Source organism: Rhineura floridana, chromosome 9 (genome assembly GCF_030035675.1).
Source record: "Rhineura floridana isolate rRhiFlo1 chromosome 9, rRhiFlo1.hap2, whole genome shotgun sequence".
NCBI lineage: Eukaryota > Metazoa > Chordata > Lepidosauria > Squamata > Rhineuridae > Rhineura > Rhineura floridana.
In genome coordinates, this window is record NC_084488.1 from 98,265,585 (window position 1) to 98,293,102 (window position 27,518).

Consider the following 27,518-nt stretch of genomic DNA (forward strand, 5'->3'; position numbering starts at 1 on the left):
GTCTTTACTAGGCAAAGACATTAGAGACATCTTCCTCCATTGACAATTCTTCCCCCACACTCGAGTTCCTGCCAGTTCCCAGCTTATCACACACTCAGCTAGCCACACTGACCTTGATTGTCTGGAACTCTGTTCTCACAGTTTAACCCTTCTGCTTCAGGTTTCTCTCTCTCTGCTAAAAACCTTATCTGTAAGTCTCACAACCTGCGTCACTGACCAACAGCCCCCACCTGAGACTTGCAGACTTCAAAACATCAAGTTACAATTATTACATTTCTACAACATTAACTTTTCATTACAAATACATTTCAGTACATGGATTCTTACAGTTTCTATTTACAGTTTCAGTTCAGTTCAGTTTCTCTTTATTCTTTATTTACACAAGTTTCACAGATTCATGTTTGCTTTTATTTGATGATACATTACATTTCATTCTTCAACACAATACTTCCACATTAGACCCATTGTTTCTTTATCTATAGGCCCCTCTTTTTCCCATTCCTCTGGAATTTCATCTGTTTCATTATTCTGTTGTGTAACATTAAATGCAAATCTCTGAGGAGGTTGACCTTTCGTTTTTCTCTCTGATCTCCTGACATTATCTATTTCCATTTCTTCCTCACTTTCAACTTTAGTTGGACCAGCACTCGTACTTGGCATTTCTGTATCATGTGTTGTTATGTCTTCACCTCTCAGCCTTTTAACAGTGCGTTTGCCACTCTGAATCGAATCTGTTAAAGCAGCTTTTAATGGAATTTGCTGCCCGAAAGGAACATCTGCAGCTTCCTGTTTGCTTTCACTCTCTAAGATCACTGTTTGGCTGTGTCTCCAAGGTTTATCTATCACTTTTATGTTTCTGCTTAACACTACTTGTTGTTTCTCAGGTAACCAAACTCTGTAATATAAATTCTGAAATCCCAAAATGCGTCCTGCTTGTGCTCTTGAGTGTTTTGCAACATGTACCCAGCATTTTGCCCCAAAACGTTCTATGTGTTTCACCCTGGGTTTTCTTCCAGTCAGTTTCTCATAGGGAGACATGCCTATTGTTCTGTGCATTAGGCGGTTCTGAATATAAACAGTGTACAGTATACATTCACCCCAATAAGTGTTATTCAAATCAGCATCTGCTAGCATTGCTCTCAATGAATCCTGCAATGACTGGTTCCTCCTCTCTGCTGTTCCGTTGGAGGATGGGCTGAAGGGAGCATTGAGACTATGAATTATCCCCTTCTTTTCCAAATATGTTTGAAATGCATTACTGGTAAATTCGCCTCCTCTATCTGATCTGATATTTTTGATAACAGCCCCATGTTGTGTCTCTGTTTTCTGTATGAATGCCTTTAATTTCTCTTCTGCGTCACTTTTCTTTTTCAATAAGAACACATGTGTAAATCTGGAAAAATCATCCACAATCACTAAATAAAACCTTGCTCCACCTTTTGAGCACTGAAAAGGACCAGCTAAATCCACATGTATAAGCTGATAGGGTTCTGAAGTCGTGCTTTCACAGCTCTTATTTACTGGATTCACAGTCATTTTTGTTTTATAACATACCTCACACTCATCCACATGCTCACAGTGTGTTAACTTCAAATCTTGACTATATTTTGGGGTGTTTTGTATCTTTTGGAAATTTCCGTGTGCTAATTTTCTGTGCCATTCATGGACACAATTCTCATGTTTCTCTTTATTTACTGCTATCCAAGCACACATGTCTTTATCAATCTTGCATTCAACTATAAACATTTTGTTCTGTAATTTCCCTTGCCATCTTTCACCATCTTTTCTCACAAAACATCTATCCCCTTCAAATGTAACTTTACAACCTATTTGAGCCAATTTTCTCACTGATAGAATGTTATATTTTAAACCAGAAATCAATAATACATCTGTTAAAATTCCCAAATTACCCATTTTCAGTGTTCCTCTTGCAATCGCGTCCTGAGTCGATCCGTCAGCCAGATAAAGCTTCTCCTGCGTCAGCTTTGAAGTGTAAAATAAACTAGAGTCTGTGATTAGGCAATTAGACGCTCCACTGTCAAGAAGCCACTTAGAGTTAATCAGTTTATTGCTTTCCTTAGAAACAAAGTTCACGCTTTCCCTCTGACTTTCAAAGTCTCTGTAATTCCTCTTCTTTAAACAATGTCTCTGTATATGCCCACGTGACCCGCAAAAATAACATGTTTTAGTCTCTTCCCTGCTTCTTTGATTTCGTTGTACAGACACAGTCTCAGCCTCTTTTAAGTCCATTTTCTTGTTTTCTTGTCTCCTACACCACTCTTGTTGAAGTTTCTGTTCCACAAAGTCCAAAGATAGAGTCCCGTCAGGTTGACTTTCAAGACCAGCAACCAGCACGTCCCATTTTTGATCCAATGAAGATAACAGGAGATAAACCATCTGCAAGTCATTATGATGAACGCCTCGATCTTGCAGCTCTGCATTCAATCTACGAAATTCAGCCAAATGCTCTTCCATAGTCACATCATCTGTAAAACGCATCTGATAAAGCTTCTGTGCCAAACACAGCCTGCTTCCCGCAGTTTGTTGCACGTGTGCAGCTCTTAACTTTTCCCACATCTGATTAGCCGTCGGCTCATTACTCACCAGCAACAGTTGTGAATCTGATAGCCCCGGAGTAATAAAAGCCTTCGCTTTCTCGTCTTGCTTCAGCCACGCTGCTGAAGGAGCTGCCGGGGGGGGGGGTTTCCACGACATCATTTAAATCCTCTTTAATCAGAACTGCTCTCATTCTCCACTTCCAGCTGGAGTAATTTACAGCATTCAGTCTCTCCATCGGCATCCCGGAAGACAGATTTACAGCCATGTTGCCCACTCTTACTTGCCTCTCACTTGCGTTTGTTTCTCTCTGCAACAACGCCACTTCACCAGCTCTCGAACCCGCTACAACGCCTCATAATCTGGGCCCATAACCCCTGTAGCGCTCTGCGTGTGTAGGTGAGACGTGGTATGGATCCGAAAGCCGTTTAGAACAGGAATAAGACAGGCCAGGCAAGTTTCATGTAAGAGTCTTTACTAGGCAAAGACATTAGAGACATCTTCCTCCATTGACAATTCTTCCCCCACACTCGAGTTCCTGCCAGTTCCCAGCTTATCACACACTCAGCTAGCCACACTGACCTTGATTGTCTGGAACTCTGTTCTCACAGTTTAACCCTTCTGCTTCAGGTTTCTCTCTCTCTGCTAAAAATCTTATCTGTAAGTCTCACAACCTGCGTCACTGACCAACAATTATTGTATTCCATCGAATTCCATATTGTCATACAATAAAATTAAATACAAGTAATAAAACAAGCAGTACAAATGCAACTTAAAATCAATATAAATAGTGATGGATGTGCTGTCTCCTGTCTTCAACCACAAATCCACAGACATGCAATGGACCACCTGAATGAAGCTCGTGGCTCACTGGTGGTCCAGAAACCACAGTTTGGAAACCCCTGCTCTTGGTTCCTTAGCTGGGAGGGTGGAGCTTGGGAGGGGCAGTTAAAATCTGGAACTATATTAGGGCTCATTTGGAGTTCAGCTTCCATGCTGAAAGAAGTGATCAGCTCCCAGTGACCTATCTTGGGTCCTTTATGTGACTGCCATTGCTTGTGTAATGTGTCTTCCTCTGCATTCATATTCTGATATCTAGATCACAGATTGGATTCTGCCTACCCTGGTGATTCCTGTTCACTTCATCTGCTAAGAAGTGCTGACTATGACTATGACATCTGTCTCTCATGGGCTGTACTTATTTGGGACATGCCAGTCATATATTTTAGTGTATAATATACTTTAGATCCTTTGCTGTTACTCATTAGAGTGAGGTTTTTGCTCTTGCAACTTAATCCTGTAAGCTACTAAACTAACAAATAGGACTGGGGATGACTGCTATGCCAATTCTTCGTAGCAGTGTGATTTGCATCTCCAAAATGTCAGGGTCATTGACCCCAGGCAATGTTAAAATAAGGACCTTCTGGATTTGGGATGAAACTGTGGTTCTGGAGCTTCTGCATCACTGTGATTGGTTACTGAATTAACCAGTAAAGTTTCATTTTTCTTTTCAGTAAAAGCCACCTCTCCTGAGTAGCTCACAGACTTTATTTTTCACTCTCCCTCTGCCTAGTTTTGCTTCATTTCCTGTTTCTTCAATACTTTTTCTGGTGCCTTGATCTCATTAGCTTTGCTAATTGTTTCCGTCTTCATTATCTGCCTTATCTGCCTCTTCAACCTATAACTTTGTCTTGCTTCTTGGTCATATCCGTCAGCCCAACCCCATAGAGATTTAGATCTTCCTTCCTTGGAGAGTCTGTCACTGGGCAGCAGGATGTGAAACAACTAGCAACAAAGATATCACTGAAACAGTGGTGATAGTGCTTGTGATGATGGGAAGGGCACTAATAGAGTAGTGACAGGATACTACTGAAGCAGACTTGGATGCCAGTTTAAAAGCATTGTGTCAGTAAGAGCCGGCTCTGTTGGCATGTCTTTGAGCCTAATAGATTTAAGCAATTACTTTAGGCAGTGGGATTGCAAACACTTAGTCCCCACTAAGAGGAATTTGCCCCGCTAATTGATATAGCAACATCACTTTGAATGATATTATTGCCTTATATGGTGAAATTACTGTTTACCATATCTTGAAAAAAGAACAATAGGATGTAGTAAATAGTGAACTCTCTATGTGGTGGTGGTACAGCCACAAAATTGGTGGGAAGTTCAATGGATAGTTTTTCACATTACAAATGTATGTGTGAATACGGCTCTTTTAAGGTCCTTAGGTATCTCTTCCTTGGGTGTATGCCTGAGAGGGAGAGGGAGAAGGTATATAAGCACATGTCATCTTTAATAGCAAAGAATAATAATTTAGAGTTTGCAATGAACTAAAATACCAAGTCAGTACAGCACTGCTTATGATTCTCCATTTATTCCCTATAATAAGCTTTTTCAGTCAATGCATTAGGGGGCAGCAGAGTCATTAAATTGAACTACTGGGCTTTGGCATCATAAAACATGGAGTGTATTTTCCTTTACTCAGGTTTGACTTACTGTATTAGATGAAGGGAATGAAAAATAAAACCTTTAAGCTTTTTGAAATGTTAAGAATTTTGTATTGGAAAAGTCATAGATGATTCAATAGAAAAATCAACAAGTTCCTTGTATTTATAAATTACGTACAACACACAATTTGGCTGCAAAAATAATTTGTATATTTATTTAGATCTTAATTTATCTACAGATCTTTATTGTTTGATTATTATTGTTTTATTATCCAGGCTTTTTGAGGCAAAAATGATATACCATATGATATGCTCCAATTCCAGATTCACACTTAAACTAACAAAACAATAAACCAGTAATTAAACTTCTTAATACAGGAGAAAACAAAAACAAAACAGCAACAGAAACTCAGAAAAATAGCCAGATAGGAGCACTACTCAGACTCAGAGAAGCTTGAAAGCTCTCTGCTGATGAAAAGTTTTTTTTTTCAAAGAGGGGGATGAGCAACCTTTGTTATTTTGTGCAAACAAAGTAAAACTCTGTGAGATGATGATGATGATGATAGTAATAATAAAATACCCTGTTGGCACTCTAGTACAAATCTACTCAAAATTAAGTGCCTCTGTTTTCTTTAGGTCTTATGTAAGCTTACAGTCCCCCATGTAAGTGTGCAGAGGATTACAGCCTAAGATGTAGAGACAGGGAACTTGCACACTTTATTGAAGTTTAGTTTTGTCTATGACAAAGACAAGGACAAGGACATTACAATGCTGGTAATCGTGAGTAAGTGATTCGGAGCCAGAGTAGAATTACGTACTTTTCCCCAGCTCTTTAATGCTCTAGGGCAGTTTTTCCTCACCTTTTCCCCAGCCTTAACCATGGTTAAACATTACATCAGCGTTAATGCTATTATTTATTTATTTATTTATTGCACTTGTATACCGCCCCATAGCCGAAGCTCTCTGGGTAGTTTACAGCAATCAAAAACATTAAAACAAATATACAATTTAAAACACATATTTTAAAAACAATTTAAAACACAATTTTAAAATTTAAAACAATATAAAAACAATTTAAAACACATGCTAAAATGCCTGGGAGAAGAGGAAAGTCTTGACCTGGTGCCGAAAAGATAACAGTGTTGGCGCCAGGGGCACCTCGTCATACAAATCATTCCATAATTTGGGGGCCACCACTGAGAAGACCCTCTCCCTTGTTGCCACCCTCAGAGCTTCCCTTGGAGTAGGCACCTGGAGGAGGGCCTTTGATCTTGAATGTAGTGTACATGTGGGTTCGTATGGGGAGAGCCATTCCATCAGGTATTGTGGTCCCAAGCCGTGTAAGGCTTTATAGGTCAAAACCAGCACCTTGAATCAAGCTCGGAAACATACAGGCAGCCAATGCAAGCGGGCCAGAATCGGTTTTATATGTTCGGACTGTCTGGTCCCTGTTACCAATCTGGCCCTGTTACCAATCTGTTACTAAATAGGTTCTTAACCTGATTTCAAATCCTAGTTAAGTAGGGAACCTGGATAAAGGCACAGATATAGCACTTTGTAATGGGCCAGCCCAAATATTGGTTTAAAGCTGAAATAGCTTCCATTTGCTTATATTTGCTTAGCTTATAGCTTATTGATGTATAAGTTGCAAAAAGCCAAAGAGTAAAAAAGGTTCATTTCACAAAATGGGCTTCTAAGCCCTTGTGACGCCCTTCCCTGGCTCTCCCTGTCAGGTTCCTACCTGCGCGTGGCTACTGCCTGTCACTAGACACCACCAGGGACTCCACCAGTCCGGACTGTCCTTTTTTATTGTTTCTCTCCCCGCTCTAGCACAGATCTCAACAGATCCCCCTGCTAGGCAACCACCAGTCACGTCCTAATACTAGTATTCCTAGAGACTCTGAATACTGGTATTGTTATTCTCTTCACCGCTGCCACCATTTGTTACAGTTTCCCTTCAGCCTTGGTCATTACCTTACCCTCCCTTCTGGTCTGTGAAACCCCAGTCAAGGATCAGGCCTTTGGTAAACCAAATTAAGTATTTATTAAAGATAACAAAGCTAACAAGATTAACAAGATTTCTTCTTAAGGCACATAAGCATATGGTTTTACTCAATACTAATCCGAACTCCACCCCCCTCCTTCTCCACTCTCTCCTGGTAAACCACTCTCTCAAACCCACCAAACAACCCACTCTTTCTCTTCTCCCCCCCAGATTCCACTCTCACTCTTCCTTTTATACATTCAGCCATTTTAAACACTCAGCCAATCATCTCGCATTCTACTGCCCATTCACTCCTCCTCCTCTTTCACTCCACTTACCATGTATCTTCTAAACAACAACACTTACCATATATACATTAATATAGGAACATCACAGCCCTCCCTTCTGAACAAAGTAGTGCTTTGCATGAAAATGTTGACGCACAGTATAAGAGAAGACGTCTGGGCAGACAACCAATGTGTTCTGGCAAATGTCAACATAAAGTAAGAGGAAGCTCCTTATATGGTGTGGATAACACCTGAAGGTAGTTAAGTTGCCTAATTGTTCACTAGTTAACAGGAGAAGGCATAGAGAGGCAACACAGGATAGGCGCAGTAGAAAAGAGAGCGGCTGATAATACCATGGGAACGTGCCCCCTCTTTGATATAAAAGTGTATAAAAGGTCAGGTTTTATAGCACTCATAACCCTCCAGTTGGAGTGAGGGTCGAACAGAATGTAGAAGAATCCATGTATTCCATCTGTGATATCTGATGGGTGATGCATTATAACATGTATTTCCATGTTCTTTATAACTTTGGCTCTGTAATATTACTTAGAGTTTAACTCAGTCTTTCTTCTATTGTAACCTGTTTATCTAAGATGTGCCTTTAAAGTCTTATGTTTTGTTTAATGGATATCCAGCAACTTCTTTCATGCTGATATGTATTTCTATTTTTCTGTTTCTGCAATGTTGGCTAAGGTCACCTAGAATGCATTTTATTAGTTGTAGTGTGCACGATATGAATAAATATCATATATTGTAAAGGTTATCCTGCTGTCTGAAGTCTGATTCCCAAACCGAAAATTTCTGGTTCCTCCCAAAACTCAAGAATTCTTGAGTGGGGTTTCCTCTGTCCTCTGCTTACATTGACGACTGTTGTTGATAACCTGTGAGCTTAGGTGAACTAACGTTTGACATATAAGAACTCTAAGTAGACATGGAGGAAGGAAGAAAGCAAGAACCTTCAATCCTGTGCATTCACAAGAAGGAGACTGGCCTTGTGGGTATCAACTTGAGCACATAAAAGGGTGGGGAGAATTTTCATTGGAGGATTGGCAGGAAGAATGTGGGTTTTTTTAACCATTTTTACCAACATTCTCTCAATCATTGTTCAGAGATTGCCAGCATTGTATCTTTGCTAGCTCTTAAAATTGCAAGTGTATTTAATTGTGTACATCAACCTCTGCGTGTTTCTGTGCTGCTGCCATTGCACGCCTCAGGGCACTGCCAAATAAACAGCTAACACAGACTCGAGAACCGACTTTTAATTAGCTCTTGTTTTAGTATGAACATGTGTGCACTGTTATAATGTTTTTATGCTGTTTCTATAATATTTTGTAATTGTACTTGTGTTCTGGTCATTTGACTGTAATAAACCAATACTACCAATACTACATCAACCTCAAATATTTGTACCATTTTATCCCTCATATCTTTAAGTAGTGCCTGAATACATATTTTGTATGTCTCTGCTAATTCATTGAGTTATCTCAATTTGATGCATTCCTCCTGTCTTATATTGGCTCTTTCCTTCCTTGTGTGTGTTTATTTAGATTGTAAGCCTGCAAAATTATGTTTGTAATTTTGTGTGTTATTTTCAAGACTGGCCCTACCATTAGGCAGAGTGAGATGACTACCTCAGGCATCAGACACTGGGGGCGGGGGCAGCAATGGCAGCCCCCTGGCTGTTTCTCCTGAACTCCTGGCTGTACACTTCTGTTGGAAGACAGAGCTGTGTGAGCCATGTGGCCTGTCCTGCACCCCCATAACTAATCTACTGCCCTTAGGTATGGTGGAGGATAGTCTCCTGTTGCCAGAGATTGAGATAAGATTCAGTTGGCTTCTCTACATGGAATGTGAAACGGCATCATCTGGTCCTCTGTCTCAGGCATCAAAATGTCTTGGGCCTGACCTGGTTATTTTATACAGTGCTTTGGTTTCTTTAGAAGTTTAGGAAATAATTAAATTTGCAATAATTTTTTCAGAATGTATTCTAATAAAAATGATAACAATGAAGATTAAAAAAGATTAAAAAATGAAGAAATAACTAAAGTTATAATAGATTGGAAAACTAAGTCTTGATTGGTAGAAGTCTAACACAGCAATCCTAAACTAGTTTATTCAGAAGCAGGTCACTCTGATTTCAGATTGGACTTAATTCCCATGTAAGTGTGCATAAGATTGAACTCAAGGAACACGAGAGTAATCAAGCCATCTTCTTGTTAGTCTTGTGTTCACCATCTCTGTTCACTTTTTTCTTCTCTGTGTCTCCTTCTGTTTGTGGGTTCCACTTCTTACCTACTCCAATATTGCAGTCAGGTATTACTCTTGGAAGTGAGTCAGTTGCTTAGTCCTTGCCAGACCCTCTGTGGTATCAGAGGATTTCAGGCAGATCCAGTGTGTCAGCCTTTTTGGCTGCTGTGGCACAGTTGGTCTGATGTCAATATTTCAGCTGCCCCAATGTTGTACAGGGGCATGCAAACTTTGAGAACCATACAACTAACTGACTGCTTTGGGTTAATGAGGAAACCTTATTCTGATGTCTGTGGGCTTTAGGCTAAATTAAACATTGCCAATAGTTACTTCTATTATGGGGTTTTGAATGATTGACAGGCCGGTATACCCAAGATAGCTTACTGCAACTATGCCAAGGTAGCTTCAAGGTGGTTGTGTCATGAGATGTGGATCCTAGTCTAGAGAAGACAAAAGGTGCTACATAAAGCACCCTTGGTTGGCTTGTCCTTAATGATTTTTCTGCCTCTTGTAGCAAGTGTAATGCACTGTGCTAGATGGTGTATAATTTTTAATTGCATTTTTATTCCTCCTTTTATTTCTTAAATTGTATTTTATTGTACTACAATTAGCATTCCATAGAATTCAAATTATAGTACAATAAAATACAAAATAAGAAATAAAATAAGCAACTAAAATACATTTTAAAAGCAATATGTATAATTAATGCGGACAAGCCACGGACCACCTAAATGAAGTTTCAGGGCCACTGTTGGTCCATGCACCACAGTTTAGGAACCCCTGTTATAGAACACAGAGGTCTGCTTGGTGAATTCATTCATTATGTTTGGAAGCCGTCTTAGATGGGAGTGAATGGATTCTGCTGGATTTCTGGGTTTAGTTATCAGAGTTCCTTATACCAATCTACCAGAAAGTGAGAGGAGCACTGGACAACTTAACACCTTGGAAATTACTAGGAAGATGGACACAGTTCTCCAGTCCCAGTATTTGTGGCTCGAGACATAATTCAGCAGGCATGGAGAAGTGCTTGAGTACAATATTTGGATATGGAATTACTTTAAACCAAAGGGTAAGCAACCTTTTGCCTTTTGCCTAATGTATGTTATTTTAGATTTACAGCAGCTTTTCCCCTCTGCAAGGGTGGGGGACCTATTAAGTTGGTCTGTCCCCAGAGACTAATGGATCCGGATGGTTTCCAAAGGGCTCTGGGGAGTTTTCCGGCTGATAGGGCTAGCGCTCCTGTTGAAACCCTGGTTGAACTGTGGAATACAGAAATGACCTGGGCGGTCGACATGATTGCTTCTGAGCACCCTCTCCTGTGTAGAGGTCGTACGGCTCGATGGTATACCCCAGAGCTGAGAGCGATGAAACAATATAGGAGATGGTTTGAGTGCAGATGGAGACGAACTCCTGGTGGATGCAATTACACACTGGTAAGTGCCTATGCTAAGCTGTATTTAGGGGCAGCGAGGGCAGCAAAAAATAATATTTTGCTGCCACTATCAAATCACCAATCTGCCGCCCAGCGGACCTCTTCAGAATTGTCTGGGGACTATTACACGCTGGCCCCAAGGATATGGTAGAGCCATCTGAGGCCCGCTGTAATGAATTTGCTAGGCACTTCCAGGATAAAATCTTTAGCATCCGCCAGGACTTAGACTCTAGTGTCATAGCAGGTGAATCAAGCAGGGTATCCAGAGCACAGCCTTGTCCCAATTTCTTGGATGAGTTTCAGTTGGTACAGCTTGAGGACGTTGACACGGTGCTTGGACAGGTTTGTGCAACCACTTCTGTGCTGGATCCTTGCCCTTCTTGGCTAATAAAAGATAGCAGGGCTGGAACAGCCGGCTGGGCCAGGGAAGTGATTAATGCCTGTCGGCAAGAAGGGGTGGTCCCTGGCTGCCTGAAAGAGGCAGTAGTGAGACCACTCCTGAAGAGACTCTCCCTGGACCCAGAAAATCTTAATAACTGTAGGCCGGTAGCAAACGTTCCATTCCTGGGCAAGGTCCTTGAATGAGTGGTGGCAGGCCAGCTCCAGACACTCTTGGATGAGACCGATTATCTGGATCCATTTCAGTCGGGTTTCAGGCCTGGTTTTGGCACGGAAACAGCCTTGGTTGCCCCGTATGATGACCTCTGTCGGGAGAGACAGGGGGAGTGTGACTGTGTTGATTCTCCTTGATCTCTCAGTGGCTTTCGATACCATTGACCATGGTATCCTTCTGGGAAGACTGGCTGATTTGGGAGTGGGAGGTACTGCATTGCAGTGGTTCCGCTCCTACTTGACGGGTCGTCTCCAGAAGGTGGTGCTTGGGGAACATTGCTTGGCACCCTGGACTCTCCAGGGGTTCCACCAGGGTCAGTTCTGTCCCCCATGCTGTTCAACATCTATATGAAATCATTGGATGCAGTCATCTGGAGCTTTGGAGTGCATTGCTATCAGTATGCTGATGACATGCAGCTCTATTTCTCCTTTTCATCTTCTTCAGGTGAGGCTGTCAATGTGCTGAAACAATGCTTGGGTGAGACAATGGACTGGATGAGGGCTAATAAACTGAGGCTCAATCCAGACAAGACTGAGATGCTGCTAGTGGGTGGTTCTTCTGACTGGATGGTGGATGTCCAACCTGTCCTGGATGTGGTTGCACTCCCCCTGAAGGAGCAGATCTGTAGCTTGGGGGTTCTCCTAGAACCATTTCTGTCACTTGAGGCTCAGGTAGCCTTGGTGGCACGGAGTGCCTTCTACCAGTTTCGGTTGGTGGCCCAACTACGTCCCTATCTGGACAAGAATAACCTGGCTTCAGTTGTCCATGCTCTGGTAACCTCCAAGTTAGATTACTGCAATGCGCTCTACGTGGGGCTGCCTTTGAAGATGGTGCAGAGGTGCAGCTTGTGCAAAATGCAGCAACCAGATTGGTAACAGGGCCCAGACGGTTCGAACATATAAATCTGATTCTGGCCCGCTTACATTGGCTGCCTGTATATTTCTGAGCTCGATTCAAGGTGCTGGTTTTAACCTATAAAACCTTACACGGCTTACGACCACTATATCTGATGGAACGCCTCTCCCGACATGAACCCACCTGTACGCTATGCCCAACATCCAAGGCCCTTCTCCAGGTGCCTACTCTGCGGGAAGCTCGGAGTCTGGCAACAAGGGAGAGGGCCTTCTCAGTGGTAGCCCCCAAATTATGGAATGAACTTCCTGACCTGGTGCACCTGGAGCCAACACCGTTATCTTTTCAGTGCCACGTCAAGACTTTCCTCTTCTCCCAGGCATTTTAGCATGTGTTTTAAATTGTTTTAAAAAAAATTTAGTTGTGTTTTTAAATTGTTTTTTGTGTTTTAAAATTTGTATATTTATTTTTATTGTTTTTAATTGCTGTAAACTGCCCAGAGAGCTTTGGCTATGGGGGTGGTATATAAGTGTAATAAATAAATTTATTTATTTGTTTGATTGTTTTTCAGTGATTATTTTGTAAAAAAAAAAAGAGAGAGGTTCCAGTATTCATATTTTGATAAACGTGTGTGGGTGCCAGCATAAAATGGTTGCCATGGGCAGAAAAAAAAGACATGATGATACTCAATACTGGTGGGTGCCATCACAAAAAGAGCACTGATGTTTTTATATCCAGCCATTCCTCACATCTGGACCACAGAGCAGCATAAAATGAACAATACAAACCATAACTTAACAGTTGAGTATGAAATAAAAGCGACACAATTATGATAAAATCCAACAATAGCAGTGATAATCCACATAACCACAACCCCCAAACAATACATCTTTAGACTTTGACAAACAGAAAAGTCTTAAACTGTCTGCTTAAACATATCAAATGTGAGGGCAAACCTGATATCGGCAGGAGGATGTTCTATAACCAGGACGCTGCCACAAAGAAGGCCCTGTCTTGTGTCATCACACTCCTAGCTTCTGCTATGGATGGGACAACAAGCAGGACTTCTGCTATCATAGTTCCTGGGTTGATAGGTAACAGGGAAGATGCTCCCTAAGAGATGTGAGTCCCAAGTTGTTCAGAGCTTTATATTCTTAACAGCAAGACTTTATTTTATGTATTTATTTATTATTTAATTTGTATCCCGCCCTTCCTCCCTGCAGGAGCCCTCTGCAAGACTTTGAAAACTTTTCAAAAGCCCTCTGCTAGTGAGCAGTTCAAACCTCCTAGCAGCCCCCTGGGGGAGGGAGAGAGAAGGGGGTGGTAACAAGGGAGAGAAAAGGTGGCAGAGGAAAGAGGTGCCCCACCCATTTTTGGCTATGGCCCACCTATAGTTGACATGTACCCCTCAACAGATTGCCCCTGAGGGAATGCAACCCTCAACTGAAAGTTTAGAACTCATAAGTATAATCTCATGTGAAGCACAGAATTTACCTCAGAGGGCTGGCAGTTGTTTGAAGAAGGAATAAAAGAGGTGGATAAACAGAGCAGCTAAAAAGTGAGGTTTACGTTAAACCTACCAATGAATACTTAGAGAAAGATTGTTGGAAACCTGCTGCAATTGTAAATGGTAGCATTATGTTGATTAAAACAGAAGTATGCAAAGTATTTTTGTTTTGGGAAGGCATGTTTCTTATAGACACAATGTCTGTGGATGGGGATTTGATGATAATTACACAAAGTAATCTTGTGGCTGGATTATAAAATACAAGGCATTTCATAAGTATGTAAAGTTTCTACACAAGTATTCTGAGATGTGATGAATAGTTGTTTCCACTTGAGACAGTGTGGGATGCAATCCCAAACCTGTGTTTTCCACGTTACACTTTCATGCTGAGTGGTGACGCTGATGGATTAGGTAATGGTGAGAACATGCTGGGAACTACCTGTGTGCTGCTGCACTGAAAGACAGTCCATTAGTGCCAGAATTAATGCACTCTGGGACTTTTAATTCTTCATGGAATCTATTTCCATATTTAATTACGGGAAAGTTATAGAAAAAAAAGTTCCAAAGCACCTTCATCCATTTTAATTGTCAACGGGAGTGGCGATTAGTAATTTTTCAAGTTATATTGCAGTATTCACTTAAAATAATGCACCTCCTTGCTGAGTTTGCTTCAATTAAACCATATTTTATTTGGTAATGACATAGCAAGTTGACAGCGACCTTGAAGTTGGTATTGTCAACACTTCTTGGCAAAAAGAGCTTGGTGATTTAGAGTTAAGAGTGCATCAATTTATTCTTCACTCTGCCTGTGATTTTAAAAGGTTTTTTAATTCCATTACAGATGGGGTATTTTACCTGAATAATGTACAGGTTAGTGAGTTAAGTAGCAGTCAATTTATATTATTTTTAATGCAGAACTTAACCTGTATATAGAATAGGGAATAATCTTATTCAAGCTTATTGAGTTTGAAAAAGAATAGGCTGTAGCTGGAGCACCTTTTAAAATTGCTTTTGGAGCTGAATCACTAAAATGCTCTTTGTAAATGTCACAGATATATTGACCTTAAGTTTCTTTCATGGATACTTGTAAACATTTAGCTATTGAATTTGGATTCTGTAATGAAACAAATGCATATCCTCTTGCTATTCTGTGATGGTCTGTCAAGGAAAAACATCTGTAAAATAGATCCTTTTAAAAAGCTGTCCTTAATTCACAAACAACATCCAGCAGTTGCGATCAATTACTAGTTTTTGACAAGTGACAACATTATTATTCACCAACAAAAGACACAAAAACGCAAATGATATATATTTATGGATTTTTTTGATCCTTGATACTATGTGGTCTACTCATAGAAGAGCAAATGCATTAAGAAGTTTAATATTTCCAATAAGCTAGTGCATAATAAAGTACTCTTCCTGTAATTGGAACTTCAGAAGATCTCAGGAGAAAAGTGACAGAAGTATGCATGTAGGAAGGAAAGTGGTAGTAGCTAAGTAGAATTGATGTCTGCTTTTCTGTGTGTCATCTCATGTGCAATACTTTATACAGTGATACAGAGACCTACTATTCCATTATGAAGCAAACAGTACTAATTAATATTAAACACTCTTATAACGGGTGTAATATGTGTTACTAAATATTTTAGATATGTAAGCGGATCCATTTTGTGCCATTGGAAGGTTATATTGCATATAAGTCAATGACAATGGGTGGTATTCAGTGCTAGTTCTATTCAAAGCTAATAGACATGACTAATTTAGGTTCATTATTCCACTGAGTCTAGTCTGAGTAGCACTTCGTTAAATACAACCCAATGTGTTGGATTCATATTCTGCTCCTGCTGGTGGTAGCATCCCCTTAGTGAAATTCTGTTTAGGTTACCCGTCTGGTAGAAAGGGGTTTGATTTTCACAATTTTCACCTTCCCCTTGCAGTTTCACATAACTCTCCAGAGCATAATAGCATTTTCTTGATTAGCACATAGAAGTGGTGGCTGATGCCCATTCAGTCTAATAGAGCAGAAGGCAGAGGCAAACAATAGGTGGAGCAACAGCCAATAACAGGCATGGCCAGCTAATTTAGTTTTGCCCCATCCACCTCCCTGCTGAGTTCTATAATGGTAATAGTGAGACTAAGGAGGAGGAAGATGGCAGCTAGTGCCATCTCCTGGACTGCATGTAAGTAAAGAGGTGAACAGGTGGGGGCTGTTAGGGCAGACAAAGGTTATTGGTTATTCACCCTAATGGACCAGTCTCCACTGCAACATAGCATTTAACTTGTTTAGCATTTGCTTACTTATTTCCATGTATGAGCATGAGCTTGAAAATTGTAAATTGCTTGAAAAGATTTGTTTTTATTTGTATACTTGGCACCGAGTTCAAGGAATCCAGAAGCCATTGAATAAACATTCGTTTTCTCAGCAAAAACATAGCCCTTGCGGATTGGTTGACATAACTTCACACAATTACATCATCACCAAGAGCTGTATGAGTCCACATACAGTGTCTTGCAAAAGTAATCAGACCCCTGACCAATGCTCTCGTATTACTGAATTACAAATGGTACATTTTAATTTCGTTCTGTATGATATTTTGAAACACTGAAACTCAGAATCAATTCTTGTAAGGTGACACTGGTTTTATGTTGGGAAATGTTTGTAAGAAACATAAAAAGCTGAAACATGTTGCTTGCATAAGTATTCAACCCCATACACACATTCATATTTGGTAGAGCCACTTTTCGCTGCAATTACAGCTTTAAGTCTTTTGGGGTAGGTATGTACCAGCTTTGCACACAGTGTTGAAGGGATTTGGGCCTATTTTTCTTAGCAGATTCGCTCCAGGTTGTTCAGGTTGGTTGGACATCACTTGTGGACTGCAATTTTCAAAGAGCACCACAGATTCTCTATGGGATTGAGATCAGGACTTTGACTTGGCCACTGTAGGACATTCACCTTTTTTGTTCTTGAGCCACTCCAGTGTTGTTTTGGTCTTGTGCTTGGGATCATTGTCCTGCTGAAAAGTAAATTTCCTCCCAAGCTTCATGTTTTTAGTGGACTGAAGCAGGCTCTCTTGCAGTATTTCCCTGTATTTTCCTCCATCCATTCTTCCTTCAACTGTAACAAGATGCCCAGTCCCTGCTGATGAGAAGCATCCCCACAGCATGATGCTGCCACCATCATACTTCACTGTAGGGATGGTGTGTCTTGAGGCATGGGCAGTGTTAGGTTTGCGCCACACATAGCGCTTTGAGTTTTGGCCAAAAAGCTCTATCTTGGTCTCATCTGACCACAAAACCTTTCCTCACATCACAGCTGCGCACTCTCATGCTTTCTGGCAAACTCCAGACATGCTTTCAGATGGTACGTTTTGAGTAACAGCTTCTTTCTTGCCACCTTCCCATACAGGTCAGTGTTATGCAGAGCTTTTGATATGGTTGACTGGTGCACCATTACTCCACTCCCAGCTACTGAACTCTGTAGCTTCCAAGTGATTGTTGGCCTCTCTGTCGCTTCTCTCACAGGTTCAAGAGCTGCAGTTTGAGGGATGGCCTGGGTGTTGTGATATAGCTTCCACTTCCTGATTATTGATCCAACCGTGCATACTGGGATATTGCAACACTAGGATATTGTTTTGTACCCTTTCCCTAAACTATGCATTTGTATTACATTATCTCTCACTTCTGTAGAATGCTGTTTGGTCTTCATTTTCCTTCAGGTCCACAGCCTGACCAATGATCCTTCAACAGTGGGGTTTTCATCCTGACAATGTGACAGCAACTTGAATGGTTCACAGGTGGAAGCCAATGGTACGGTAATTGTGTCCTCAATAGGGCAATTTCTTTCATCTGTGTAAACTGGGAGCCTCCACAGCACAGGGGTTGAATACTTACGCAAGCAACATGTTTCAGTTTTTTATCTTTCTTACAAACATTTCCCAACATAAAACCAATGTCCCCTTACAGTAATTGATTCTGAGTTTCAGTGTTGCAAGACTCCGATTCAGATGAGGACTCTCCTCCTGGTCCTGCTAAATCGTTTGCAAAAGCAAAGCCTGCAGACATCCCGCGAGAGGACTCAGAGCCGCAAGCAAAGAAGATGAAGGTGGAAAGACGGGAGAGAAGCGTCGGGAAACTCTCCAACAAGGCCAAACTCTCCGGGCTGGTGACAGCCAAGAGGAAGCCGGATTTGAGCGTGACAAATGGGGCGGACAGTTGGAACATGCCGCCGGGCCCAGGTGCCGGGAGTGCAGACAAGATCTCTGTGGATACCTCTCTGGCTTCCCGCTCAAAGGCGGGCGCCTCTTCCCTCAGTGTCCTGAAAGCATATTCTGACAGCGAGGACAGTAAAAGTGACTGACCACCCCTGGTTGAGGGAGTGAGTAGCCTGTGGCTATTTATTATTATTATTATTTATATGCTGTATTGTACGTCGCTCAGAGTGGCTGGGTAACCAGCCAGATGAGCGTCTAACAAATTGAATGAATGAATGTTTCAAAATAAAATATCATACAGAATGAAATTATAATGTACCATTTGTAATTTAGTAATATGAGAGCATTGGTCATGGGTCTGAGTACTTTTGCAAGGCACTGTATTTAACAGAGAGCATATGCAAGGGTCCACAGTTTGCAGTATCTTATGGGCTTGCAGTATATTGAACATGCTGTTCACACATCTTGTGCCCACTGGCATTTATATGCTATTGTTTAATGCAGATTGGTACAGAATAAGACCACACTCATCCATGATCTGATCATGGGTGAGGGTGCCAGTTTCGTGTACATTACCAAGACCTGGGCGGGTGAGCTGGGAGGAATTGATCTGACCCAGGTTTGCCCATCTAGATACTCGGTGCAACATCAGCACAGGCTGCAGGGACGGAGGCATGAGGGGTTGCTGTAGTCTACAGAATTTCCATCTCTGTCACCAGGAAACCACTCTGTCTTGGAGCTGGCTGTGAGGGCCTGCACCTGGTGTCAGGCCAAAGAGACAGTAAACTAAGTTTGCTGCTGGTGTATCGTCCATCCTGCTGCCTGGCAGCTTCTCTGACCGAGCTGTGGTATTGGAGGAGCCCAGAACTTTAGTCCTGGGTAATTTCAATGTCCATGCTGAGGCTGCCTGTAATGTTCTGGCTCAGGACTTCATGGGCTCCATGATGAACATGAGGCTGTCTCAAGTGATCACTGGCTCCATGCATAGGGCAGGGCATACCCTCGATTTGTATTTTGCTCCAAATGGAGGAAGGGGTGGTCTGGAGATAGGAGAGGTGGCTGTCACCCCATTGTCATGGTCAGATCACTTCCTGGTGAAGTTTAGACTAACGGCTCTACTCCTCTGCAGGGATGGTGGACAGATTAAGATAGTCTGCTCACAGAGACTAATGGCATCCATTGGATTCCTGCATGCACTGGGGAACTTTCCAGTAGATAGAGCAGATGACCCTGTTGAACCCCTTGTCATGCTATGAGACAATGAGGCACGTTGGGCTCTTGACACAGTTGTACCTGAGTGCCCTCTCCAGCATTGTAGAGCCTGGTTTGCACCTTGGTACACTAGTGAACAAAGGACAATGAAACAGGCTGGAAGATGGCTAGAGTGCAAGTGGCAAAAGACATGCTGTGGGGCTGATTGGGCACGAGTAAAACATCATAACCATGCTTACTGTGTGGTGGTGAGGGCGGTGAAGAAGGCCCACTTCTCTGCCACCATCTCATTCTCAAGTAGCTGTCCAGTGGAGCTTTTCCATATTGTCAGGGGTCTGTTGTCATTAACTCCAAGAAGTTGTCAGCTCTGCACCGAGACAGCAATGCAGGTGGGGGCTGGAAATTCCTGGGTATTTACCAGGGCGGGAAAGTCCTTAGCTGGTAGTCTGGTTGTAAATCTGCCAGGCTAACAAGGATGAAGCGTGATAAGGGCAAGGCCCTTTCCAAGCTTACGTGCCAAGCCAGAAGTCCAGAAGCGAGGTCAGTAGAGGTCCAGGTTCAATTGCCAAGGGGTCGGTCCAAGATAAGGTTCAGGGAATCTGGAAACACACAAAGCCACGCCTGACATTGTAGTCAGCAACAAGCTGAAACCAAGGTTTGTCAGCAGGTGTGAGCCATCAGTGTTTTGGCCTTAAGTGGACAGGCCTGCCCCTCTTCTGCCTGACCTTCTGCTGTCTACATTCTGCAGGTGAGGGGGGAGTATCCTGTTCACTGTCTGCGTCTGGCTGAAGGGCTTCAGCTGTGTCTGGGGTGCTCTGCAGCTGAGGGGGAGAAGGAGCTGGGTTCTCAGGAGTTTCCTCCCTTTCTCCTTCTGGGTCTGCTGCTTCTGGGTCTGCTGCTGTTACTCCCGAGTCATCCTCGTCCGATGAGTCCTCCGACGGGGCCATGACAGAAATGGAGTTTTAGACCCTTCGGAGGCCCACTGTGAATTGTTTGCAAGGCACTTTGAGGGTAAAGTTGCTTACCTCTGCAACAGTCTTGATATCCCATCCATATCTAGTGTAGTCCCCAGCGAGGTATCCAGTGCAATGTCTGCTGCAACTTTTTGGGATCAGTTTCAGTTGATGCAGGCTGATGATGTAGACAAGGTGCTTGCGACAATGCAGCCAGCAATGTGTCATTTCGACCTTTGCCATTCTTGGCTTATTAAAGCTTGCCAAGGGGGTTTGACTCAGTGAATCCAGTGTGTGGTCAATGCATTGTTGTGGGAGGGAGTGGTTCCAGCTGCCCTGAAAGAGGTGATCCGACTACTCCTGAAAAAGCCCACCCTGGACCCATTGGTTTGTGACAACTACTGCCCTGTCGCAATTACCCTCTTCTTAGGGAAGGTGATTGAGAGGGTTGTGGTGCAACAATTGTACGTACTCTTGGATGAAACAGATTATCTTGACCCATTCCAGTCTGGGTTCAGTCTTGGTTATGGGACTGAATTGGCCTTGGTCACCCTGATGGATGACCATTATTGGGAAAAAGACAGGGGGAGTGCGATCCTGTTATTCTTACTTGATCTCTCAGCGGCTTTTGATACTATTGACTGTGGTATCCTTCTGAACCAACTTGGTGAGATGGGTATTGGAAACACTGTTTTACAGTGGTTCTAATCCTACCTCCAGGGCCGTTTTCAGGGGATTGTCTTTCAGCCCTCTGGAAATTGTGCTGTGGGATGCCACAGGGTACCATCTTGTCCCCCATGCTGTTTAACATCTATATGAAGCCCTTGGGAGCGGTCATCAGGAGATTTGGGTGAGGTGTCAGCAGTACACTGACAATACCCAGCTCTATTTCTCTGTAACATCTGAACTGGGAGAGGCCGTGCAAGCCCAGGACATGGTGCCTGGACTCGGTGGTGGGCTGGATGAGGGCCAGTAAACTGAGTCTGAATCCTAGCAAGATGGAGGCGCTATGGGTTGGTGGTTCCTGAGTTCGGATAATTGGTCAGTTGCCTGCTTTGAATGGGGTTGTACTCCCTGTGAAAGAGCAGGTCTGTAGTCTGGGGGTCATCCTGGATCCATCTTTGTTGCTAGAGGTCCATGTGACCTCAGTGGCTAGGAGTGCCTTTTACCAGCTTCAGCTGGTAAGACAGCTGTAGCCATTTCTGGACCAGGATACCTGACCACTGTTGTACATGCACTGGTAGCCTCCAGGGTGGATTACTGTAATGCACTCTATGCGGGGCTGCCCTTGAGGTTGGTGCAAAATGTGGTGGCGAGACTGCTCACTGGGGCAGGTTATTGCCAACATGTCACCCTGCTGCTGAAAGAATTGCACTGGTTGCCTATTAACTATCAGGCTAAGTTCAAGGCTTGGTTTTGATGTACAAAGCCTTGTACAGCCTGGAACCAGGATATCTGAAAGATCATCTTGCTCTTTATATATCACTATTCTCTGCAGGTGAGGGCCTCCTGCAGATAACATCAGGAGGTCTGTTCCACACTACATAGGAAATGGACCTTTAGTGTAATGGCACCTACCCTTTGGAATTCCCTCCCCTTAAATATTAGACAGGCACCATCTCTGTTATCTTTTCGGCACCTATTAAAGACTTTCCTCTTTCAACAAGCCTTTTCAGTAGAGACTTTATCCCAATCTGCATATGTATTGGAATTGCTTTTTAAGATGTTTAAGCTTTTTAAAGCTTTTTTTTTTTTAAAAAAATGTTTTTAAAGATGTTTTGTTTTAATATATTTTAATGTCTGTTTTTATGATGTTTTATAGTGTTTTTAGTTTTTGTTTGCAACCTTGGGCTTCTACTGGGAGGAAGGCAGGATATAAATTTAAATAATAATAATAATAAAATCATCATCATCATCATCTTTTCACCTCCTATCTCCCAAAGACCTTATGATGAAGAGGAGTGTAGCAAAGAATGTATATGAGGTCTAATCTAACATAACAATGCATGTTTCTAAAAATTGCTGGGCAGTGATCTTAGTCTCATAATTTCAAAGTCCATTCTCCCTGCCTATCCATTTGTTTTCAAATCTGAGGATTATTTGGAGGTAACTTGCTGAAAGAGATGAAAAGGCTACCACCTCATGTCTTGCCCTGTCTGCCTCTCTTATTTATTTAAAGAGCTAGTCCTAGTTCCAAGAGGACTTAACTACTCTTTTGTCATATGCATGCATTGCTTTTTCTAGGATGTCATGGATTTGCAGAAAAAAGGGGAAGAACTTGCACATGCTTGGAAGAGACTTCGGGATAGTAAGATCAAGTGCTTGAAGGGCCACCTGTCAGTTCGTCATTATAGAATATATTCTCAGTGTAGTGAATTTTGTTGTTCTGCAGATTTTTCCAAGTGTGCATAGACCTGATAATTCAAGAGGGGATGCTCCATAATGAGAGCCCTGACGTTTAAATAGAGCTGTTCTAATTCAAGGTGGCATAGCCCCCACCCCCAAGTAGACCTGCCTTCAATTTGTGCTTGCCTTCCATTTCTACTGCTCTCTCCCCCCTGTCCTGGGATCATTCCATCAGGAAATGATGCTACTGAGGAGGCCCTGTCATGACATTCCTGGGTAGATGGGACATATCTTATGCCTTCTGTCTCCTTCTCCAAGGCAAGGATAGTTTTTGTTTTTTTGGGAATGGTAGAGAAGGCAGTAAGTAAGGAGTGATGGTCAAAGTGGGATTTTGGAGTGTACCTATTAGAACGCTCAAAGCCCTTCAAAGAGATTTTTGAGTGATTGATATGAACATCCTCAAATAAAGTGGGATTTTCAAGGGAACAGGAGGGCAAGCATCATTGCTACAACATGTCTCCCTTCACCCCATCTGCTCAGTACACTGTGCTTCTTACTTTCCTTTCTCTATAGTGAAAATACATGTATCTTTTTTAGTTTTGAATCATGTATGTACAACTGGTTAGCTTATTTCTTTACCAGCACAGACTAGTTTTTTTAAAAAAATATGTTAAATGCAGTTGCCAGAGAACTAAGTCAAATAATAATTTGGTTATGCTTTGATTCATATAATGTGCTGATTAGATACGCGGAAGGCATTTTAATTCACGATCATGTTATATTTGTTAAGTAAAGTAAATTTAAATACTTTGAAGTCCATTTTTGGTTATATTGCTGGAACAGTCTGTGTACACAGGAAACCCAATTATGATAACTTTAATATGCCTATAGAACATTATTTTATTTTAATTTTTGCTAGGCATGTTATTTTACCAGCATTAAGAAAACTTCATTGTCCAGTGTTATTCTTATTAACATGACATTAGTGTGAAGGATCAATGATATGCACACTTCCAAATGTAGATGTATAATTGACTAAAGATAGGGCTGATTCCCATCAAAATGTTCCATCTGTGGTAGGGCTGTACCGTACCGACTTCAGTTCACATCATGGAATAGTTCTTCATACAAAGAAATGAATAAACAGCCTCTGCACCTAAAAACAGGGTGTTAGGGAGAAGCTAGAACCCTTCTGCTACTCCCCCACAAAAAACTTGAATTCTGTGGTAGTACCTCATTCTGTTACATATGTATTTCTCACTTGAGATGTAAAATGTGAGATATTGGTGGGGTGAGGATATTTGAGGGATGGATGAGTCAGGCAAAGCATTTCAAGGAATGCTTGGAGAAATCTAAGGGCTTCAAATGTTAAGGAAATACTCCATTCTGGAATTACCCTCATGCAATGAAGAAAATTAGTTTTCTAGATATTGCATTGTCTCAAGGGATAAAAGTTACATGAATAAAAACTGTTTTGAAAAATATGACTAGACATAATAATTGCTGAAGTCTATGGGTGAAATCCAATGCTTTTGATCTAGCAGAGGTGTCCATTAACATAAGATAAAGGGAGGCAATTTTTGACATTTTGCCACTCCCCACTACTTTCTCTGCTGTTCTAGAGGGTCTCCTGACCCTCTGGAATAGATTTTCAGGTGGCTGCAGGACAATAGGGAACTGGTGAAAATCTCCTTCCCTGCTTTTATATTAGTGAAAACCTCCATTGAATCCAAAGCTGTTCCACGAGTGGAATGTGACGTCCTTCCCTGGCTCTCCCTGTCAGGTTCCTACCTGCGCATGGCTACTGCCTGTCACTAGGCACCACCAGGGACTCCACCAGTCCGGACTGTCCTTTTTTTATTGTTTCTCTCCCCGCTCTAGCACAGATCTCAACAGATCCCCCTGCTAGGCAACTACCAGTCACGTCCTAATACTAGTATTCCTAGAGACTCTGAATACTGGTATTGTTATTCTCTTCACCGCTGCCACCATTTGTTACAGTTCCCCTTCAGCCTTGGTCATTACCTTACCCTCCCTTCTGGTCTGTGAAACCCCAGCCAAGGATCAGGCCTTTGGTAAACCAAATTAAGCATTTATTAAAGACAACAAAGCTAACAAGATTAACAAGATTTCTTCTTAAGGCACATAAGCATATGGCCCTACTCAATACCAATCCGAACTCCACCTCCCTCCTGGCAAACAACTCTCTAAACCCCACCAAGCAACCCACTCAGTTCTCTTCTCCCCCCCAGATTCCACTCTCACTCTTCCTTTTATACATTCAGCCATTTTAAACACTCAGCCAATCATCTCGCATTCTACTGCCCATTCACTCCCCCTCTTTCACTCCACTTACCATGTATCTTCTAAACAACCACACTTACAATATATACATTAATATAGGAACATCACATTGAACATGAGTATTAGATTACACCCTATTTCTGCAGGTTAAAAGGAGTCTGTGGAGTTAAGGCTGCCTAACTAAAAATCTAAAAAAAAAAAATTAAGTCTGACTCTTGTCTTCTCAGATCTGTGTAGAACCAGGCATAATGGATGGAATACTGCCAGGGTAATATCACTCAAGTTTCAGTAATACGGGACAACTTGTACTATCTCATTACACAAAGAATTGGCGGAAAGCCTACCTCTCGGATTTGTATCATATTTAAAAGTAGACTAGATTGGTAACAAAGGCCTTGTTTGTGATTTTGGTTTTCTAACTATAAGAAAAAATACTTCCCAGAAGCCACTGGATGGTGCTGTAGTCCCATTACTGTGAAATAATAGTTTAGTAGTGTGCCCCTTAAGATTTTATGGACTTGGCATAATGTTACTATAGGGTGCTTCAGATGTAACACTTTCCCTTCAGTTCATAAAGGTAATCAACTGTTTATCCTTGTACTTGCTGCATAATAAGTTCTTGTACTATATTGCAAACAATTCCCTCCTTAAATCATGAAAATAAACAGCTAGGGTTTATTTATCAGTCCTCATTTCATCCCATTCATTGTAAGGTTGATAGTTTTTTCTTTTTCTTTTTTTAAGTGCGGAGCATTGAGAAGTTTCCCCCCCCCAGGATTCAGAACCTTTCTTTATTTAAACCATTTCTGATACTTTTTAGAATTCACGAAAGATTAACAATTTCTTCAAATCCTCAATGGTTCTTAATAAAAGCTTGATTTAATATTGTTGAATTCCAAAACTGAACGGTACAATTTGCAGTCCTAAACACACTCACTAGGCAGGTCCATTAAATACAGTGGAACTTGCATCTGAGTAAATAAACATACAATTGAACAGTAAAGAGAGATTTGCATGACAAGGATATACACTCTGTTCAACAAACATGAAACAAGTATCTAGATAGCAAAAAAAGTTAAAAATATCTGACATACCAATGTGACTGTGGGTGCATTCAAATGATGTAAGTAGTTTGAACCTTCTAATATCTGTTAAAAAAAAACACTGGATATTCCATGACAGGACATCTTCATGACTGCCAGATTGATAAGTACATGGACATAATACACACACAGCAAATAAGTGATAGGAGAGCAGCATTCTAATGTTGATGTTTTACACAGATCCCTGCCAAACTGGTCGCTATTTTATGCATCCGCTTTATGAACAGGGATTTAAATCTAGAAAATAGATATTTTAACATGTTAATTCGATCAAGCCACATTAGTGGGGGCCTTTGTCCTTCCAGATGTTGTTGGACTCACCTATCAGCCTCAACCATCATGGTCAGTGGTCAGGGTTTGGTCCAGCAATATCAGGAGGGCTGCAGCAGGTTCCCCACCTCTGCCTTAGTAAACATATATTCTGGGTTGTATATGATTATTGGACCCAATGGTAAAAAGAGAACATAAGCTGCCTTATACCATTACTCCATCTACTTGAGTGGTGTCTACACAGTGGCTCTCTAGGATTTCTGACAGAAGTCTTTCCCCAACTCTACGTGAAGATGCAGGGGATTGAACCCATGTCCTTCTGCATGCAAAGCACGCAATGTGTCACTGAGCTACAGTCCTTTCCTGTGGTGGGGATCTTAATGGGGATCTTTTTTTATATCTGTTGATGCATTTATATTACAAATACAGCATCAGCCATGATTAGTGTTTACAAACAGATGAGCTTCTTCAACTGAGGCAAAAAAATGTTAATTTATAGGATCCAAATTCATGTATGTCACTTTGTGGATATATTAATGTACATGAGGTGCAAATTACCTGATACTAAGCATCAGCAGAGATCTTTCTGTATGTCTGTATTATGCAATATATTGATTAAAGTCAGGGTGATGTAATAGTGTTGAACTTGGATTAGGCAGGCCTAGGTTAGAGTAATTGCTTAGTGATTACAATGTATCGATCACAAATTAAATACTGATTTATCTTTTTTCTTTCAGTATGATACTTATCCTACCATGAAGTATAAAGGAGTGCATTTTGGGAACTTGACAGAAAAGCGACATGAATTTAAGCCACATGAGGGCCCTGGACCTGCAGATTATGATGTAATTCAGTATGTACAGTTTAAATAGTCTAAATTCTGGGTCTGTTTGGAAGCCATGATAAATAGATGTCATGATGGAAAAGCCACAGTGAGCCTCAGGTTCATGTGCACCCTATCCTTTCCTCTGGTTTTGATACCAGGAGGGTATTGAAAGGTTTTGCTTCAATTTTTTATTAACTGTAGTTTATTGTTGTCTGAACCCCAAAATGTTGTTAATCTTAACTATGGTTTCTTTGTTGTGAGCTAGATTCATATATCACAGTTTGAAGTTGAGGTTGACAAACCACAGTTAAGGTTAATGACAGGGTTTTTTTTGTTTGAATGAAGTGACAAGCTGTGGTTAATAA

The 27,518-nt window shown here is 41.6% G+C and overlaps 1 protein-coding gene across 1 annotated transcript in view; it reads left to right on the forward strand.

Moving 5' to 3' along the window:
- STPG2 (sperm tail PG-rich repeat containing 2) overlaps nucleotides 1-27,518 on the forward strand; it is a 453,691-nt gene that overhangs the window by 44,618 nt on the left and 381,555 nt on the right. Inside the window, exon 5 of the mRNA XM_061582947.1 lies at nucleotides 27,065-27,180. Coding sequence (XP_061438931.1) covers nucleotides 27,065-27,180 — 116 coding nt within the window. The remainder of the gene's footprint in view (nucleotides 1-27,064; nucleotides 27,181-27,518) is intronic.